Here is a 21,366-nt window from a genome sequence, read left to right on the forward strand (position 1 = left end):
TGTGCAGAAACATTTATCCCACAAGTCTGCATGGAATGGCAGCAGTTGGTGTTCCTCTTGGCCTGATAGGATTAGGTGACTTGTAAGGTTTTATCTGACCCAGGTATTAAAGGGCTCTGGGTTTGGCGGCTATGCAAATGGTATCAAATATATCTTTTACCATTGAGGAGATGGATTCAGATGGGGCTTTGGTACTCCCATTTATACACGGTATAGAACACCATAAACACTTAACAAACCCTTTTTTTTTTTGAGACGGAGTTTCGCTCTTGTTACCCAGGGTGGAGTGCAATGGCGCAATCTCGGCTCACCGCAACCTCCGCCTCCTGGGTTCAGGCAATTCTCCTGCCTCAGCCTCCTGAGTAGCTGGGATTACAGGCACGCACCACCATGCCCAGCTAATTTTTTTTTTGTATTTTTATTAGAGACGGGGTTCCACCATGTTGACCAGGATGGTCTTGATCTCTTGACCTCGTGATCCACCCGCCTCAGCCTCCCAAAGTGCTGGGATTACGGGCGTGAGCCACCGTGCCCAGCCAAGGAACACTTTTAACCTGCAGAGAGAGCTCATCTCCTAACCTCATCAGAGCCAGACAAAAGTTTTAAGCAACTACTCCACTGACTACTGGTGACAACAGACTCCCTGGTTCTTTTTCTGACCACATCAAACCTGCCTACTGTGGTACCTTGATTCCTTTTACCACCCAACCATCAATCAGGCATCTACCCAAAATACCTGCCCATCACAATAAATGCCAGTGACCTTGGTAGGGCTGAAAAACAGAGATCTAGATGATATAGTAGGTGAATGGTGGATAAGAAGAGGCACAAAAGGTATCAGTGTGATATTTTTAAAATGGAATCTTTAAACAGGAATAGAAAACCTAGCAGAGTGGCTTCTCACTTCACACTGACACCTCCAAACTTCTCAGAACCCATCTTAAACGCAAAACAAAACAAAACAAGACAAAACAATAAAAGCACCTTACTAAATAGTACAAAGCACAGTAGGCAGATCACCATAATAACAATAGTAAATATAAAAATACTCATTCCCTTCCAGACATGTAGTAAGCCAGAAATTCTAAGGGTTGGTCACGATTAAATTAGATTAAAACTATTGACCAAAGCTGATCTTTTTATATTGGGTATTTCATTTGACAACATTATATCCTCTGGAACAAAACCAGATTAAAATTTAAAACAGATTATAATTACTCTGACCAAAGCTCATCTTTCTGTACTGGATGTTCCATTTTGTAAGATGCCCTCTGGAATAAAAGGTATTACTCCAAATAATACCAAGTGGGCATTTAAGATGAGTCTCCATATATACCTAGTATAACCCAGTTTCATTCAAAAACAGGAGTTTACAATTACTAATATGCTCAATCCTAACCATTTCTTTAAAGCAAGAAAGTCACTAAACTTAAATTTTCTCCATGATCACTGAAATAAATGATATTTTCTGACTAATAAATTGGTACTGAATAATGTTTGCCTTACTTTGTGGCTTTCATATTTACAAACCATGATTCTTACATGAGGTTTTATATAAAGTTCTAGCAAAAGTCTATAAAATATTATTTTTAAATTATATCTTCTGTTTGAATATTCAATATAATTTAATAAACTAAAACTATATTTTATATGACACAGAAAGCTTTTAGAAGACTAAATCATGAGCAGAGACATGAAAGCAAAGATATTAGACAGTAGTCACTCAAATATCTTTTGCTCCTGCAGTACTGAGAATATCATATGTCAAAATCAATTGCCTCATCCCTGTGAGCTGTACTGTAGTATCCTGTCACTATGATACAAAGCACAGTACGAAGAACAGTCAGTTACACAGTGGTCATCTTGTCAAGCAGCCTGTGGCTAGAGCATTGTCCTTTCAAAGTCATGACTGTGGATGGTCATAAAACTCAGCAAGGTCACCTAAAAGGGAGGGAGGAGCTTGGTTTTTCACAATGTCTAGCTACATCCCTAAAATGGGGTCAGACACACTACAAATGTTTGCTTTTGGTCACAAAGAAAGCTGTGGATCAATCAAAACAAATTACTACCTCAACTAGGAGAGAAAACAAAAAGAGTATTAAAATTCCCATTGGAGGCAAGTCAGGAACACTTCATCCTGAGTGAAAAAATGATGTATATTCTCTGAGCTTCATTTTTCATAGCTACTACAACCATCAAAGCAATACAAGAACTGGAAAGACTTTTTTTTAAGCAGGATTGAAAAACAGTCTTTTTTTGCTTTTTCCTCTCTTTGCTGTTACTAGACAATAGTGGTTACTAGAAAAGAAAGACTTCAGGGTAGGAAAGGGCAGCAAGGACAGGCATATGAAGCACAGAACTGAACAAGGGAGTTAAGCCTCTTCAAAGAGCTCACAGTCAGCTGTTTGCGTGTAGCTGGCTATTTTCCTGCATGGCTTTGACCGACTTAGAGAAAGCCAAGTGTACATAGCCTCAGCACATTCAAAAAACAGTGAGAATGAAAATTAAGATACAAGCCATGGAAAATATTTCAAAATCATACATTTGATAAAGACTAGTAACCAGAATATACAAAGAAACCTTAAAATTTAATAAGACAAATGGCCCAGTTTAAAAATGGGCAAATTTGAATGGCCATTTTGCTAAAGAAGATACACAAAGAACTAATGATCATATAAAAAGCATTCACCATTATTAGTCATTAGAGGATTGCAAACTACAACCACAATGAGATACCACTTTATACTCACTAGAATGGTTATGATTATATAAATGAATATTAAGATCATATATATCTGTATGTTTATACATACATATTAAGACATAGGCATATGTGCATATACAGACACACTGGCAATGCTATTTATCCACACCCAGATATGACATATATATGATATAATACACACACTCGCACACAACTGACAATGTTGTCAAAGATATGATAAAACGGAACCTTCATACATTGCTGATTACTGATGGGTTTGTAAAATGATACACTCTTAGATGGCTACATAAGAGAGAAAAAAAATGTTCACCCAGAGACTTGGGTGCACAAGTTCACAGCAACCCTATCAATAGCAGGCAAAAACAGAAAACCAACTAAATGTAGATCAACTGGTGAACGGATGACCAAATTGTGGAATTTTCTTACAACAGAATAGTATTCATCGATAGAAAGAAAAAAAAAAAAAACTTCAATACATACTACAACACAGGCAAACGAAATCTTTAAGTAAAAAAGACCAGATGAAAAAGACTATATATTATTTGGTTCCATTTATATGACAGTCTCAGAAAAGCAAATCTATGGAGACAGATAGCATATTAGTGGTCACCTGGAGGCCTGCAGAAGGGAGTAGAGATTTACTGCAAGTGGGCACAGGGATGATGACAGTTTTGGAGGGTGATAGAACTGTTCTAAAACTGGATTATAGCAATGGTTGCATAGCCCCTAAAATTACTGTCTTGTACCCTTTAAATAGGTGGAGTTTATGGTACACAAATTATACCTCAATAAAGTTGTTTTAACAAAATGACAAAAACATTTTTTTCTCTTTACGCTGTATCCGAAAATCATGGTAAAAATTCTATATAAAGTTTTAAAATTCTAGTACTTAATCACCAAACATTCACTGAATAATGGCCACAAATTCAAAATGGCTTTGACTTTATCACCACACTATGGTTTAAATATCTGATGACTGGGCCTTTTCAGTGTTCCTTAATTATTTGACAGTGATCAGACTATTTATTGGCCCATGGGATTTTGAATAAGGGACAAACTAGCATTGGAACCAGCAGGGTGGGACAGACTGATGACCCACTCCACAGAGCCTCACGAACCAGCTGTAGACTAGACATTGCTCTACCAACCAGCAAGCAGTGAAGCAGTTCACAGAGTCCCTCCTAAGACACTCAAGCCGAGAGGCTCCCTTGAAAGACAGTAGGTGCTTTATTACCTGACAGCAGCTTGGGGATACAATAATAAAATCTATCCCATTTCCCATTTAATTCTAATAATAATAAGTAGGTCCATTAACATGGACTACGGTTATAAAACCTTAACATTATAAAAGAAAACAGATCCATCCAAGCTCACCAAATGTTTAAAACTTGTACAGTTCATGGCATGCAAAGGTCCCCCTTTTGTCTTGCATTTCTATCGTTATTTTAATACTATTTTGCATTAAGGAAACATTTAAAAATGAAGGGTTTAAAACTTAAAAACATACAATGCAGAAAATCCAGCAGGAAGTAGGAAACACTTGCATTTTCTCCAACCAAGCCCCATCTATGCATTAATTTTCTAAGAAATGTATTTTCTTAAAGACAAAATGGCTTGAATGTCAGGACATTTACATTTAGACTATATGTTCCTTCTTTTCAACTGGCGCAGTGGTTCTGAAGCTGAATTACATGAGAACGCTGCCCAGGAGTGTACACATGCATGTTGTCTAATGCAGGCGTCCCCAAACTACGGCCCGCGGGCTGCATGTGGGCCCCTGAGGCCATTTATCCAGCCCCCCGCGGCACTTCAGGAAGGGGCACCTCTTTCATTGGTGGTCAGTGAGAGGAGCACAGTATGTGGCGGCCCTCTAACGGTCTGAGGGACAGTGAAACTGGCCCCCTGTGTAAAAAGTTTGGAGACGCCTGGTCTAATGTATTATATGGATAATTACAGGGATTTTCAAAGTGAGAAGACACTTAGGACCTGTATCCCATGAAATCTATAGATCAGCATGGATAACAGGAGGAGGAGGAGGAACATAATGCACTGACTATGAGTTCACTGAAGTTAGATTCCTAGGCTGTTGAGCTTTTCATTTTCTTTTCTACCTGAATTTAACACTGCTGGTATTTTCAATCTGCATTCTTTAAACCAGGGTCTCAAAGCCCCTTGCCAACAAATATTACTCCTCACTATTCTCTCAGGAGGTAGACCAAAAATAAAAAATAAAAAGAAGGCCAGGCGCAGTGGCTTATGCCTGTAATCCCAGCACTTTGGGAGGCCAGGGTGGCTGGATCACCTGAGGTCAAGAGTTCAAGGCCATCCTGGCCAAAATGCTGAAACCCCATCTCTACTAAAAATACAAAAAAAAAAAAAAAATTAGCCAGGCATGGTGGTGGGCACCTGTAGTCCCAGCTACTTGGGAGTCCGAGGCAGGAGAATCACAGAAATCTAGGAGGCAGAGGTTGCAGTGAGCCGAGATCGTGCTACTGCCCTACAGCCTGGGTGACAAGAACAGACTCCAAATCAAAAATAAAAATAAAAATAGAAATATAAAAATAAAAACAAAACCATAAGCACATCTGCATAAAAAAGAAGAGAAAATTGAATTTGAGAGAGTATTGGTTTTTCTTTCCATAAGACTTTAATGACCAATTTATTTGGCAAACATTATACTTAGCATTGATGTTTTGCAAGTCACAGATGCAGGATGAATGCTTTCAAACTGCCGACTTTTATAACTTGAAAGGGCCCATTTTAAAGTTGTGACTCATTTATAAGCCTGAAAATGCTATATCTGTGTGTATGAATCAGACCCACTTGGAAGTATAAGTTTACAAAGTATTACATTGCCATCAACCACAAATTACAAATCCATTGATGAAATGCTTAGAGTTAACTTGGCAACGGCTGAAACTTAAAGTGGTAAGAAATAATCTAATTATCCAACATTCTGTAATAAATCAAGGTAGATACGTTTCCCCGGAACCACAATGCATATTTTATGACTACTTTTACAACTATTAAAGTAAATTGATCCCAAGTAACATGTTTCAAATTTAAGTAAATCATCAGAAAATAGGCACCTCTAACGGCCAGTGCTAGAAAAGGAGTAGGACTATGGGTGAGTCTCCCGAAAATATAAAATAAAATCATGGCTGACTGACCAGGAAAATGAGCTAGCACTCTAATACGTAGCTCCCTATTTCACACTCATCCTATTAAATAATAAAAACACAAATAGAACAAGTGAAGCGTTCAGATGCCATTCATCCTTTCCTCCATGACAACTTGCTTATGTTACATAAACATATAAAAACCAACTGAAACTTCTTTGAAATGGAAAACTTGACAATTAGAACCCAGATCATTTAAGAACTCTACAGAGAGTTGATAATATATTGAAACTTAAAGTTCATTTAAAAGTATGTTCTACAAAGAGAAGTAATGAACATACATAGTGTTAGAGCAACAGACAGTTACTAAAAATCATCCACTGCAATGCTAAATTAATTTACTAGATGTAAACAACTACCAACCTATATTTTTGTTTTATTGGTGATCAGGAACAAGGGTATTCATTTTAACTTAGTATGTACAAAATTTTAGTCAATGCCCATATTCCATATGCAAGTGGGACCCCAAATCACATATTCTCTATAAGGACATAGAGAAAGTGTATCCCCAAATTATATATCCTCTATAAAATAAGAGAATAGAAATCTGTCTAGTTACAAAACAGGATATTCTCTCATCCTACAGGAGCTTTCCCTTAGCAACTCCTTCATACCACTGATGTCAGAAGACATAACCAATCCTTGTGCTAAAAGCAGCTATTTTCTATAAAACTTAGGTTGTATGTAGTTTTATTATGGGGCATGATTTGACTGTAATATTCCACAATATACCATATGTGATGGTTAATTTTAGGTGTCAACTTAACTAGATTAAGGAATACCTAGAGAACTGGTAAAGCATTATTTCTGAGTGTCTGTGAGGGTGTTTCCAAAGGAGACTGGTGTGTGAGTCAGTGAAAGGAGCAGGGAAGATCCACCCTCAATGTGGGTGAACACCATCCTGGCTGGGGGCTAGGACAGAATAAAAAAGGCAGAAAAAAGGTGAATCTCTCTCTCTCTTTCTTTCTCTTTCTCTCTCTCCTGGGGTTGGGACGCTCTTCCTCTCCTCTTCCTGGACATCAGAAACCCAGGCATTCCAGCCTTTCGACTCCAAGACTTGCACCTGCATCTCTTTGGATTCACAGGCCTTCAGCCTTGGACTGAGAGTTGTACCATTAGCCTCCCTAGACCTGAGGCTTTTGAACTTGGACTGAGCCACAATACCAGCATCCCTGTCTCCAGCTTGCAGATGGCCTGTCCTTGGGACTTCTCAGTTCTCATATCCTGTGAACCAATTCCCCTAGTAAATTCCCTCTCAAATATTTATATCTACATCCTCTTGGTTCTGCTTCTCTAACAGACCATATAATAATAAAGTATGTTTTAACTGCACTTAAGAAATCATCTTCCAGGAAATTAAAAACAAAAACAAAATAATAGGAGAGTATTAGTAACAGGGTGACACAAAATAGAGTGAAGTCTAACTGGATTATTCTAATGAAAGAAACAAAATATACTTTTAAGAACTGAATACTTCGATACACAACTGAAATTGAAGACTCTATTCCTCAGGTTCTCTATGCTAATTTGAGAAATAAATACCAAATTTATTTTCATTTATTAGTTTTCAGTGACAATGAGAAGTTATTCTTTATCCATCTAAAATAAAGGTTAGATTATCCAAAGCTATTCAAAAGTTGCATTATGCTTCTCTAATTTGTCTGCTTTCAAAAAGAGCAAACCATTGTTAAGTCATTCTTAGAACACATTCCCTCTTAACAAATGATACCTGGTTAATGCCTATTGAAGGGCCCTGAGAGATGAAATAATGGGGAAAATAAAGGATGACAGTTGGCCACCTTTTTTAACTAACCGACCCTTTTCCATTCCAAACATTACTTGGACTCTTCAGTTTATTACACATTATCACAATGTGTGCTTTTCTGCGTGGGAACACCACCACCTAAATTCCTAACTCACCTTTGCCCTCCTTCTTCCTTTTCATCCCCAAATCTCCCCTCTACCACAGCATTCCAAAACGATGTCAAAAGAAAAAGATTACATTGAACACAGAAACATTACTTTGAATTTCCAAACAGTGCAGGAAGTTTAATTCCTTTCTATCTCCAAAACTTCAATATTGTCATATGTCAAGTACGGAAAGTTTCATATGTTATATATCAAGTTTCCCAGAAAGCATGGCCAAATAAATACTCCTTTCTCCTCCTTGGTATTTCTAATGCATATACATATATTAAATGGTCTGAGAACTCTTACAGTGAAAAAGAAACAAAACTGCTTTCTTTGCGTAACACAGCACTGACCCACAATATCCAGTTCTACCTCTTGCAAAATGGCAACTAATATTGCTCAGAAACTGTCCCCAGTGAAACACACTTTAGGGTGAATAGCTGCCGATGCGATCTTTACAAAACTACAGAAGCCTCAAAAGGTACAAGTCAGGATTAGATAATTCCCAATTTTCAGAACCCCAAGCTCCGAGTTTCAGGTTTCTTCTAAAACACAAATGTTTCTGAAATTTCTCCTAATACATCATGACTAAATGCCTTGGCCTGGGACTCCATGAACATGAGATCGCTTAGCAGCACTAGGCCACACTTCTCAGGCTGCTTCAGAGGACAGTGTTCTCCCTAGGATTGATGTCTACTTTAACACAAAGCCAAACCATAACCAGGAAAAGAGTAGATTACTGTGGTCTGGTCTGGGGCAGCTGCTTATTAACAAATGTAGGCCACAGAAATAATGCCAGATTCTTGCTACTCTGCTTCCTCCTCCTACCATTCACCAAAAAAACAAAACAAAAAAAAAAAAAAAAAAAAAGAGAATTTTTATTACCTACAGGTAAAAAAACTTCAAAGGTGCATGATATGGCTCGGAATATAATACCACAAGGAATAGATGCCTCATATAGGATGCTCTCCCCATTAGTACAGAACAATTTCTAGAAACTTCTAGAAATCCTGAATCTTGGCTCCTGGAAGGACAGGAATAGGTTTTTAATGCAAACTTCTCTAGAAAGCTGTTTCTTTCTCCACCTCTTTCTTTTTAAAAAAAAGTCTAAAAGTCTAAGTCTGTTTTTAGATATCTAATTAACTAAAAATAAAAAATTCTATCAGATGTGAATCTCCCCTTTTTACATGGAGAGGATGCTTAGATGGACCAAAGATGGAACTGGTGGGATTCATTCAAATACAAATCCTAAACAAAATAAATAGAAAAGCTGTGTGTTATATTTAGTATTGCAAACTTCACATAAGAGCAAAAAAAGGGTCAGAAAATAATCATCAAGGAAGTGTAAGATGCCGGTGATACCACGTTCAAAATTGCAAATTTATGGAAAAACTAAAAAATGTTTTTATAACTTTGTAACTTACAAATCACAATCTGGAGAATTTGTGCAGCAAAATGGGAAGTTTAATAAAAAAACAAATGTGGAAAATCTTCTATTATCACAATGTTGGCTAATGATTTTTTTTTTCTTTGACTCATTTATGTAATGATAAAACATTACCTTAAGAAGAAAAACTCTGAACAAGCCATTTAGTTGGAAAAAGAAGAACTTAAGGCAAAAAGACAGAGATGTTTGGGCTGAGGTCACTCAGCCCCTAAATTACACAACAGGGACTAAATCCCTGTGTCCCAATCCAGAGTTTTGGCCTCTGTCCCTTCCCCATCATGCTGTCATGGATTTTTTTCCCTTTATGTAACTGCTGGCTACACAGTCCCATTCTTGCTATAAAATGAACAGTTTTCACCTTTTATTGCCTCTTTACATGAAAAAAGGAATGGTCATCACCTCACAATCTGAGCATGTTAAAAAACACACAGACTTGGGGCTGCTAAGGAAATGTGGCACAGCTTGCCTTTGGTGTTCTGCGATAATGGGTTAAAACAGCTAAGATGAACTGTTTTTGAAAAGAAAATGTATGGCATTTGCATAATTTTGAGGCTCTCTTAATTGGCCCTTGGAAGCAGATGCACTAGGGACCACCCATGGAGATGTATATATTGTTAGAGCTGGCTGTTTCCCTCATTGTTACATGGTTATGCATAATTTTTAATTAGGGCTAATCTTTATATAGTAAATAGGTATGTCAACTAGAGTTTTCCATATTTATTCTTCAAACTTCATAAGGTACATCTGCTCCAAAAAATATCATAAGCCTCTAAATACCATGATTGCTAGGAAACAAAGCATTACCATAAGGAGTCTACCTTTCTTTAAAAAGAAAACGTTAATCCCTCGAATGGCATATTTATGCAGATAAGTTCTTTAAAAAAGATTCAGAGACATGATATTAAAAACTAGTCACTACAAAACTTCTGGTAAAAATAGGTGGGCTCAATAAGCATGCTAGCCTCAACTCCTTCCCTTAACCACCTTAAAATGATAAGTAATTTTAAAACAAGCAAACAACAATAAAGCATAAACTCATAAGGACAAGAATGAATGACGAGAGTAGTAAAAAAAAAAAAAAAAAAGCTAGAAAGCCAATGGACATGTGGCCCCTGACTTACCTGACATGAGAATGTAGAGTTCTATGGCAATAGTGGTGAAATAGTTCACGCGCACTGAGAACCAACCCCCTCACCCATTACTCAGGCACTGTTGGCACCAATGCCTCTGCAGGTAGGGATAACTTCGAATGGGAGGATAGGTTCAAAGATGGCATAAAAGCAGTTAGACAAGTAGATTTCCTCTTCTGCTTTGTATAAACATTAACTGTTCTTCAGTAACCTAGCAGAGGTCTGAAAATCTATTATCCGGAGACGGTAAAACACAAGGTTTGTGGACTTACTGCAGGGCATCAGACACCGGAGAGAGCAAGCTACTGTACTGATACCAGGAGAATCAGCAAACCCTTGCATAGTAACTGTTAAGACCTCTTCTTTGCCCTGTGTTTCCATTCCCAAAACACTATCACCCCACACTCTGCTTTCAAGGCAAGGCAGCAGAAAAGACTTCCGACATGCTGGCCAGATCATCAGAGAAGACACAAAACATGTAAAGGTATTGAAATTGGTGTTCTATGACCCCCACTCAAGCCACCTTTTTCATAAAGTCTGCAGTTGATAAACTGGAAATATGTACAAAAAGCTCCTAAAACAGAAGCCAAAACAAAAGAAAACTGCGTCTTTAGGGAAACAAAAAAAATGCAAAGAGAAAAAATTTCAAAAAGTTATGACTAACATCTCTAGAGAAAAGTTTATGAAAGAAAAGCATGATGCTATTTTACAAAAAGGCAGTCAGGGATCAAAAATTAGACAATGGAAATTAATATAAAATATAGAAGAAATGAAATCCTAACAGAAAGTCTGAAAGATAATTTGAGATCACCTTCCATATATAGAGCAAAATAAATGGAAAACCATAAACAAAGAATAAGAAAATTAGGGAATAACATAGGAGGGCCATATTCCACACAACAGAAAATAGGAACGAAAATAATTAAATAATTTGGAAAAATCAAAAATTGGAGAACATGAATTTCAAGACGGAACAGAGTCTACTAAGTTCTCAGTACCGTGGATTAAAACAGATGAACACCAAGACATGTTCTTGTGTAATTTTGGAATACCAATCCTAAAAGCCTCCAGAAAAAAATAAGTAAATAAATAAAAAATGAGCATGGACTCAGACTGCTAGACCCTGAATACCAGCAGAAAATGGAGCCTTCAGTATTTTGAAGGAAAGTGATTTCCAGTCTAGAGTTTTATATATAGCTGACTGCTAATTAAGCATGAGAGAAGACTAAAGACTCCCATATCTGCAATATCTCAAAAATACTTCTGCTACACACTACCTTTGCTTCAAAACTACTGGAAGACAGATTCTACCAAAATAAAGAATGAAGAAAGAAGGTGAAATGGGGTTCAAGAAAGGGGCTACTCACCAAACAAAAAAGGCAAAGAAAGTCCTCAACATGATAGAGACACAAGTCAGAATGTTCTTAGAGTCATTTCTTCAAGGTGAAATAGATAAACTGCTTAATATATTTGAAAAGAATAAAAGGTATTTATATAATGTGAGAGAATTTAGAGACAATTTAGTGATAAGTATACAGAAAACTAAGCAAATAAAAAATGAGGTGACTATTTCTTCCAGAAAAAGTAAAAAAAAACGTACAGGAAAGAAAAAATGATTATATTATGTTGTTCAGTTACAAATGCATTTTATATAGTCTTAACAATGTAAATATAGAAAACAGATTTTAGGGTTTATATATCTTACTGGGAGATAGGGAGATAGAAATCACTTTTCTGGGGAGGGGTGAAGTTGTGAAAGGGGTGTGTTTATATATGGGAAAAAGGAAAAATTATAGCGTCCACAGAAGGAAGTTAATTGATAGCTTCAAAACAACAACAACAAAAAAATCTAGATGCAGCAACAAAATCTAGATGCAACAACATAAGAAATTTTATTTAAAATATAAAAAGCAGTTACCAAGGGAATGGCTAAAAAGATTTAAAGTGAATGCTCCTGGAAACCTAGAATGGTCTGGGGGTGTTCAGGGTTCCCCTTTTATTTTTTTGCAGCAACTCTCAGACAGATATTTTCCTTCTTCAAACTATTTGAATGTATAACCTTGACATTCAAAAGCCAAATTAAAATTTTAAAATTCTACAAAGACTAACCTCTGAACTTTCAACACTCCTAGAAACTTCTAGATCATTCCTATATCTTTATTGTTAATTTCAACTTGAATTTTCTTAACCAAGTTCATGTGAAGGTACTCCCTACCCCATTATGATACAGCTCTTCCTGTTTATGTCATTAGTCTATTTTTCTTAAATGACAAAGTTAACATTATTAATGCTATAACTGATTAAGATCACTGAGCCACTCCTGAAATCTGAGAATATATGCCTAGATCTAGACTACCAGAGCTCTTTAGACAATAAAAGAAATACACATTGCTTCTTCTTACTAATCATTGAAAGTTCAATAAAAACTAATACGTATACCCATAAGCTCCTTATCAAGTAATCATTTGAATACTGTCATAAACAGGCACTAAAGCCAACAAGCCACCTTAACATGTTCCCTAAAGTCCAGACAACTTGCATCAACGCTGTTTCACGGGATTTCTGTCTCAACAATAAACAACGCTCATAAGCAATCAGGCATGGAAATGACTCGGTATTACCATTAAACTCGCATTTCCAATAAGTCACCTGTACAATTTCGAGGTCTCCAAATTTTGGCACAGATTATAAACGCAGCCATCTACTAAAAACCGATCAAATTAGAAAAAAAAACACACACGCCTGAAGGCATTTGCTCTACGAAAAAAATGTTCAGAAAAGCTTTGTCACATGACAGTCATTTCAAAGAAGCCTGTCAGAGAATCCAAAATTTTCAAGAGTGAGACACTACACGTCTCAAGTCTAAAATGTTTTTTTTTTCTTACTTGTAAAGCTACCATATAGTAAATTATGTTCTCAGGAAAAGAAATAAACTTACCTTTCACAAGCTCGGACAGTCCATGCGGCAATTATCCATAATGAGATACTAAAAACCAAGAGTACAGTTCCTGGGCATATAGTCATTAAAGTCTTCATAACAAAACGTGTATTGAAGTTTATCTTATTAAGTGCTCCAATGCTTCTAGAGGAGGCATCAGTGAAAAGTTTGCTATGTAAAAGCATGACTCTGGCAATCAGATAGAGTCTTAAGAACATTGGTATAGATAAAATAATATCCACATCAGCGGTGGTTGTGGATGGGGCATAGGAGAAGGCAAGCCGGGCCGTCCATGTGAACGTATAATTCCCAGGTATGGGATGAATAGCACACACCAGTATTTCCAAGCAGATGAAGAAAATACGCTCATAAGTCATGGCTATTCTCCAGTCATCTGCTCCATTGTCCACCATGAACAACTGAAAAAATAAAGTAGAAAATCAGCTTCAGTATGGCATGAATGGTCCACAAGTGTTAGTGCAGATTTTAAAAACACATAACAGATGACTTTTAGCAATCATGGCAAGCTAAAGGTTGTAATTTTAAATGCTAGCCAGGTACACTATTTTTAGTAAAGGGTATTGGTATTCATTTTGTACAAATTAAATTAAAAACTTGCTACTCAGGAGCTAAAATTGTTTTCAATTCACGTTCCTGGACAATCACATAAATAACATCATTTTAAAACAGGGGCTTGGGCCTATCCGTCATGAAAATCCCCTCAGATGAAGTTGAAATGGACTTGCCTTATAACAAGTTGTTTTCCTCTTTCGGTCTGGATTTAAAGCCTTACACAATTCTAACTATATTCTCAGTGAAATCTATTTAGGGTGCCTCTGCAATCAGTTATACCCTATAATGCAACAACACATGAGCGTTCTTACAGGAAATCTTATTCTTGGCTTCAGAGAAAATCATAAGAGACCACAGACAAATGTGGCAGAAACATTTCTTCCAGTTTCCCCACGACTACTCTATTTTCTGTCTTGTCTTCTATTCGCCCATAGCCTTCCTTTGGATTATTCATTTATTTTCAATCTTTATTTAATAAAGATCCCTTTTTCTTGTTTCTGTGTTTCCTTCACACTACAATCAATGAAAACAACATGTTTTAAAAGGAAAAAACCAGAGAGAAAGCAAAGTAAATAAATAGATATATAAATGAAGAGTAAAAGGGACAGAAAAGAGCATCTTCCTCTCTTCCCTGGCATCCTCCAGGCCCTGGCAGTATAGAGACAAGCGTTTGAAAATGTGTGGTGGCTTTTTTGACTGCCACAAGGACTTGCAAAGGATACTGACATGTAGGCCCAGAAGCCAGAGGGCCAACCATGCTGCAATGCTGAGTCCCACGTATTAGGAAGACCTTTGTTTTGAGAAGCTATATATATTCCAAAGATACTGTACTTGCTGGTTTTGGAAATTACTATCAGGGATTGCTACAAGTCACACAAATAAAATAGTACTGTTCTTTAAGTCCGCATTTCCATTCTTACCCAAAACAGTATTATCCAGTAGATAGATATTCACCAAACTTGGCCCTGAATGACCTGGTAATGTGCAAAAATTAAATCCACTTCCAAAAGGGCTAAGAATCACCATAACTCCAAATAGTCAAAAGCTATGCAGCAAAGTCTCAGCTCAGTTCCAAGAAAGGTATTCCTTATGATGTTTTGGACAACAGTACAAACTCAGGACAAATACTTTCCAAGGTAACTGGTAAAGAAACGTCCATCTGTATATATCACTCTGATATACTGCTTACAAATAGCCTCTTCCTTCTAGGACTGGCCCTCCTTCCACTCTCCCCAATGCACTTGCTCCTCTCACCTCACTCTATTCTCTTTTTTCAGGCCCTTTTCACTACCCCTCTGCTTACTTCCCTAACTAGGCTGGTTCTCTCTATTGCATCTCATTGCTTCAACCATAATCCTAATGCCATTCTCAGCAGCATCACCCTTTATCTTTAGGTGAGCCTGAAAAGGTAACACCCAATCTGAAACCTGATATCCAGACTGCTGCAGGTGACCTATGGCCATCACCTACCTGTGCTATCAAGCTCAGCTGAACCCTCAGAGAAACCTTGTAATCATTCCCTCAGCCACCATAGATTGTTCTCCTCTAGGGCCACCTTTGTTCCCCTCTCTCTCAACACATACTTTCCCCACAGTATCAGAGGAAATACCCTCTATTTGATACTTTAGCCACAATCTTGCCTACAATCTTGCCCTTTATCCTTATTTCCCTCCTCTTTTGTTTCATGTGTCTAAAGCAACGTTTCACCAAAATCCAGTTCTCCTGCATCAATAGCCTATAGCCTAGTTCCTGTGCGTCTTTTCTCTCAGCAGTCTACGAAATCAAACTTCTACCGTTTACTAAAACAAAACACCCAAAGAGAACCAAGGCTGGCTTCACGCCTACTCTACGTTGTGTTTGTTTTCTCACTTCTTCATTCTCAAAGAACTTCCAGGCAGATCTTGTTCCCATTAGCCTACCAACACTACTCTTGCTAAGGTCACTCAAGATATCTTCATTATGAAATCTGATCCCCCAACTTAATTTGTATCTTATTTGTCCTGTCATTCCTGCTTCCCTAAAACAGATTTCTTTCCTGGGCTTCTGTGACATGTTGCTTTCTCCACCTGCTGCCACTCTTAAGGGTCTCACTGTCTTTCTCCCCATTCTGTGTCCCTACTTGGTATGGTTTGGATGTGTCCCCACAATATTAACCATCACACTACTCTACTGGAGCCCATCTCTGACTCTTCTCTCACTCTATACTTCCCTGGGTGGTATCATCCTTCACTCTCCATTACCAGATTCCTCCTATTGGAGAATATCTTCCATTTTCTGATGACCTCCTTTAAATGCAATTCAAGATGAACATCATTCAAAGGCCCACCATGGCCTGATGGATAAAATCTAATCTATACCCATAGCATAGAAGCCATTCTGCAATCTGGTTTTGCCTGTATCTCCAACCTCACTGCCTGCTATTCTACTTACATTTCCTTATGTTTGGAGAGTCCAGAAAATACTACCCTAATCATGCTTCTGGGTCTTTGTATATTCTGTTCCATGGCCTGGAAAGCCTCCGTCTAGCAAATTTGCATTCCTTCAAGATCAAACTCCACATCACCTCCTCTTGGATGTAGTAGATGACCTGTAAAAATCTGGAAACTTCCTCCTTTGTTCCACCACGATCCTTATATGTGCCTCTCACTGATGCTGTCACGTAAAGAACAATAAAGATTTCTTAATAAGATTGCCTCCCCTACTTGTTAGTGAGGCTCCATGTCTACCTAGTGGAGGATAAGAAATGCTTGATAAATAAACTTCCTTGTTATTTCTTAGTTAACAGTGACTATAATCACTGGCTAGGTCCTAATATTAATTAAATGTACTTGTGGAAGCTGAAAATACCAAAGCATAATGCTAGTACATGTATGACACATTCACCTAAACAATAAGTCATTGCAGCAGCATAATTTTGCAGTTCCATAGAGTCCAGATAACTTTCCTCTTTGGTAACTTCCTCAGAAAAAATGTTCTATTATATAGTTGTTTTTTTTTTTTTTTTTTTTTTTTTTTTTACTATCAAAGGTCTTAACATCTCAAATGATTTAATTTTGTCTTATTTTATCATAGCATATATTTTAATGCTATAATTGAGAAAAAAATATTTACTTGTATTCTCTACGTAATCCTGACCTTCAATGTTGCTTGCTTATTCATTTATTTATCCAGTGTACTGAATACTATGTGCCAGGTATTGGTCTACACACCAACCATACAGCCGCATTTACAGCAAACAGAGAGTCTGCCCATTGAAACTAACTTTTGCTAGGAAAAAGGAAAAAAAAAAAAAACATAGTCAAGAAAGCAGACTTAGGGCAATCAAATAAAGTAATTATGCTTTTGGACATTGTTATGAAGGAAAGAAACAAGAGATGAAATAGAGAATAATATGTTAGAGATGACGGTAGATGTGGTCATCAGGGAAAATCTCTAGATAAGTACCATTTTATGCAAGATCTGGATTAAGAGAAAAGCCAGTCATGTAAACAACCAGAGGAATAATGTTCTAGGCACAGGAAATAGCACATTTTAAGGGCCCTGGGCTTTATAAAAGCTTAGCATGCATAAATAAATGAAGGAACATTAAGTGGCTTAAACTTAATGATCAAGGGGCAGTGTGAAAGGAGATGAGACTGGAAATAAGTTTGAAGAGACTAACTGGGACCAGACAAGCAGGCTTTTGTTGACCATCATATCCAGACCAGATTTCAATCCCACAGTGCCCTGTGGGAACCCACTGAAGGATATTAGGCAGAGGAATGATGTGATCTGATTTATAGCTTAAAAGGCTCATCTGTACTGCTCTGGGGATAACAGTATGAAGAAAGGCAAGTGTGGAAAGAAGGATAAAAGTTAGGAAGCTCTGCTGCATTTGATTGGCTGTTGTACCTTGTGACCTAAATTGGGGGACTGTCATGGAAATGGAGACAGTGAATGCACTGGACATAAAGTTTGGAGATCTTACAACATACCAAGTTCTCTGGGTCACAGCTAAAACAGCGTTAAGAGAAAAGTTTACAGCACTGAATGCCTATGTGAAAAAGTTAGAAAGGTATCAAATTTAAAACTTAACATCACTCTTAGGGAAACTAGAGAAATGAGAGCAAACCAATCCCAAAGCTAACAGAAGACAAAAAATCACCAAAATCAGAGCTGACTGAAGGAAACTGAGAAGCAAAAAACAATACAAAAGATCAACAAGTCAAGGAGTTGGCTATTTGCAAGAACAGATGAGAGAGACCACTAGCTAGATTAATAAAGAAAACAGAGAAGACCCAAAGAAACACAATCAGAAATGATAAAGGGGACATTACCACCAACCCAACAGAAACACAAAAGCAAACAAAGCCACAAAGGCTACTGTGTATACTTCTATGCACACAAACTAGAAAACTTAGAAGAAATAGAAAAATTCCTGGAAACGTACAATCTCCCTAGATTGAACCAGAAAGAAATGAAATCCCTGAACAGACCAAAAACAAGTTCCAAAAATGAATCAGTAATACAAAGCCTATCAGCCAGAAAAAGCATAGGACCAGGGGAATTCAAAGCCGAAATCTATCAGACGTATTAATATAAGTAAGAGCTGATACCATTCCTACTGAAACTATTCCAAAAAACTGAGAAGGAGGCATGTCTCCCTATCTTATTCTAGGAGGCTACCATCAACTTGCTACCAAAACCTGGCAGAGACACAACAAAAAACTAAAACTTCATGTCAATACTCTTGATGAACATGAATGCAAAAATTCTCAATAAATACTAGCAACCAGAATCCAGTGACACATCGCAAAGCTCATCCAGCACAATCAAGTATGCTTTATCTCTGGATGCAAGGCTGGTTCAATATATGTAAATCATTAAACATGATTCATCACATAAACAGAGGGAAAAACAAAAATCACATGATTCTCTCAATAGATGCAGAAAGGTCTATGGCCACCACCCTGAACACATCCAATCTCATCAATACATACAGAAAAGACTTTCTGTAAAACTCAACAGATCTTCATGTTAAAAACTCTCAACAAACTAGGCACTGAAGGAACATACTTCAAAATAATAAGAGCAATCTACGACAAACTCACAGCCAGCATCATGCAGAATAGGCTAAAGTTGGCAGCATTTCTCTAGAAAACTGGCACAAAACAAGGATGTCCACTTTTACCACTCCTACTCAACACAGTACTGGAAGTCTTAGCCAGAGCAATCACGTAAGAGAAATAAATAAAAGGGATCCCAACAGGAAGAGAGGGAGTCAAACTATCCCTGTTAGCAGATGATATGATTTTATACGTAGAAAACTCCATAGTCTCTGCCTGAAAGCTCATTGATTCAATAAACAACTTTAGCAAAGTTTCAAGAAACAAAATCACTCTATAAAAATCAGTAGCATTCCTATACACCAACAGCATTTAAAGTTGAGAGGCAAATCAAAAACACAATCTCATTCATAATAAACATAAAAAGAAAAAAATACCTGGAAATACAGATAAACAATAAGGTGAAAGATCTCTATGATGAAATTTACAAAACACTGCCCAAAGAAATTAGAGATGACATAAACAAATGGTAAAGCATTCCATGCTCATGGATAGGAAGAATCAGTATTGTTAAAATAGCCATTCTGCCCAAAGAAATTTGCAGAATCAGTGCTATTCCTATTAAACTGTTAATAATATTATTCAGAGAAACAGAAAAAATTATCCCAAAATTCATATAGAACCAAAAAAAGCCTGAGTAGCCAAAGCAATCCGAATCAAAAAGAACAATGCTGGAGCTATCACATTACTCAACTTCAAACTATATTACAAGGTTATAGTCACCAAAACAGCATGGGACTGGTACAAACACAGACACATAGTTCAATGGGGCAGACTACAGAGCTCAGAAATAATGCCACATTTGATCCATGGTGCTGAGAACACTGGCTAGCCACAAGTAGAAGATTGAAACTGGATCCCTTCTTTATACAATATACAAAAATCAACTCTAGATGGGTTATACACTTAAATGTAAAACCACAAACAATGAAAACCCTGTACAATCACCTAGAAAATATCATTCCGGATATAGGACCTGGAAAAAATTTTATGATGAAGACACCAAAAGCAATTGCAATGAAAATATAAATTGACAAATGGGACCTAATTAAACTAAAGAGCTTCTGCAGAGCAAAGGAAACTATGAACAAAGCAAACAGACAACATATAGGATGGAAGAAAATATTTTCAAACTATGCCTCTGACAAAGATCTAACATCCAACATCTATAAGAAACTTAAACAAATTTACAAGAAACAAACAACTTCATTAAAAAGTATGCAAAGGACATACACAGACTCTATTCAAAAATTAGATATATATGCAGCCAACAGGCACATGAAAAACGCTCATCATCAGTAATCATCAGAGAAAGGCAAATCAAAACCACAATGAGATACTACCTCATACCAGTGAATGGCTATTATTACAAAATTTAAAAGTAACAGAGGTGGCCAGGCATGCTGGCTCATGCCTGTAATCCCAGCACTTTGAGAGGCCGAGGCGGGCAGATCATTTGATGTCAAGAGTTCAAGACCAGCCTGGCCAACATGATGAAACCCCATCTCTACTCAAAATACAAAAATTAGTCAGGTGTGGTGGTGGGTGCCTGTAATCCCAGCTGCTCAGGATGCTGAGGCAGGAGAATCACTTGAACTCAGGAAGCAGATGTTACAGTGAGCCGCGATCACAGCATTGCACTCCAGCCTGGGCAACAAGAGCAAAACTCCATCTCAAAAAAATTGAAAAATAACAGATGCTGGAAGGTTGCAAAGAAAAAGAATACTTAAATATTTCTGGTAGGAATGTGAATTAGTTCAGCCATAAAGAGAATCACCGGTAAACCCTACAATCCCATTATTGAGTACAAACTCAAAAGAATATAAATCATTCCACCATAAAGACACATACACACATATGTTCACTGCAGCAGTATTCACAATAGCAAAGACATGGAATCAACCTAAATGCCCTTCACTGGTAGAGTAAATAAAGAAAACATGGTATGTATACAGTATGGAATACCGCACAGCCATAGAAAGAATGGTATCACATCATTTGCAGCAGCATGGATGGGACTGGAGGCCATTATCCTGAATGAATCAATGCAGGAGTAGAAAACCAAATACCAGCCAGGCATGGTGCCTCACACCTGTAATCCCAGCACTTTGGGAGGCCGAGGCAGGTGGATCACCTGAGGTCAGAAGTTTGAGACCAGCCTGGCCAACGTGGCAAAATCCCGTCTCTACTGAAAACACAAAAATTAGCTGTGCATGCTGGCATGCGCCTGTAATCTCAGCTATCCAGGAAGTGAAGCAGGAGAATCGCTGGAACCTGGGAGGCAGAGGCTGCAGTGAACCAAGATCGTGCCACTGCACTCCAGTCTCAGTGACAGAGCAAGACTCCGTGTAGAAAAAG

The 21,366-nt window shown here is 37.5% G+C and overlaps 1 protein-coding gene across 2 annotated transcripts in view; it reads right to left on the minus strand.

Moving 5' to 3' along the window:
• KCNN2 (potassium calcium-activated channel subfamily N member 2) overlaps positions 1–21,366 on the minus strand; it is a 143,450-nt gene that overhangs the window by 85,196 nt on the left and 36,888 nt on the right. For both annotated transcript variants that reach the window (XM_039472033.2, XM_074382506.1), the window contains one exon: positions 13,331–13,749. In XM_039472033.2, the coding sequence (XP_039327967.2) occupies positions 13,331–13,749 (419 nt within the window). The remainder of the gene's footprint in view (positions 1–13,330; positions 13,750–21,366) is intronic.

Source organism: Saimiri boliviensis, chromosome 1 (assembly GCF_048565385.1).
Source record: "Saimiri boliviensis isolate mSaiBol1 chromosome 1, mSaiBol1.pri, whole genome shotgun sequence".
In the NCBI taxonomy this organism is placed as follows: Eukaryota; Metazoa; Chordata; class Mammalia; order Primates; family Cebidae; genus Saimiri; species Saimiri boliviensis.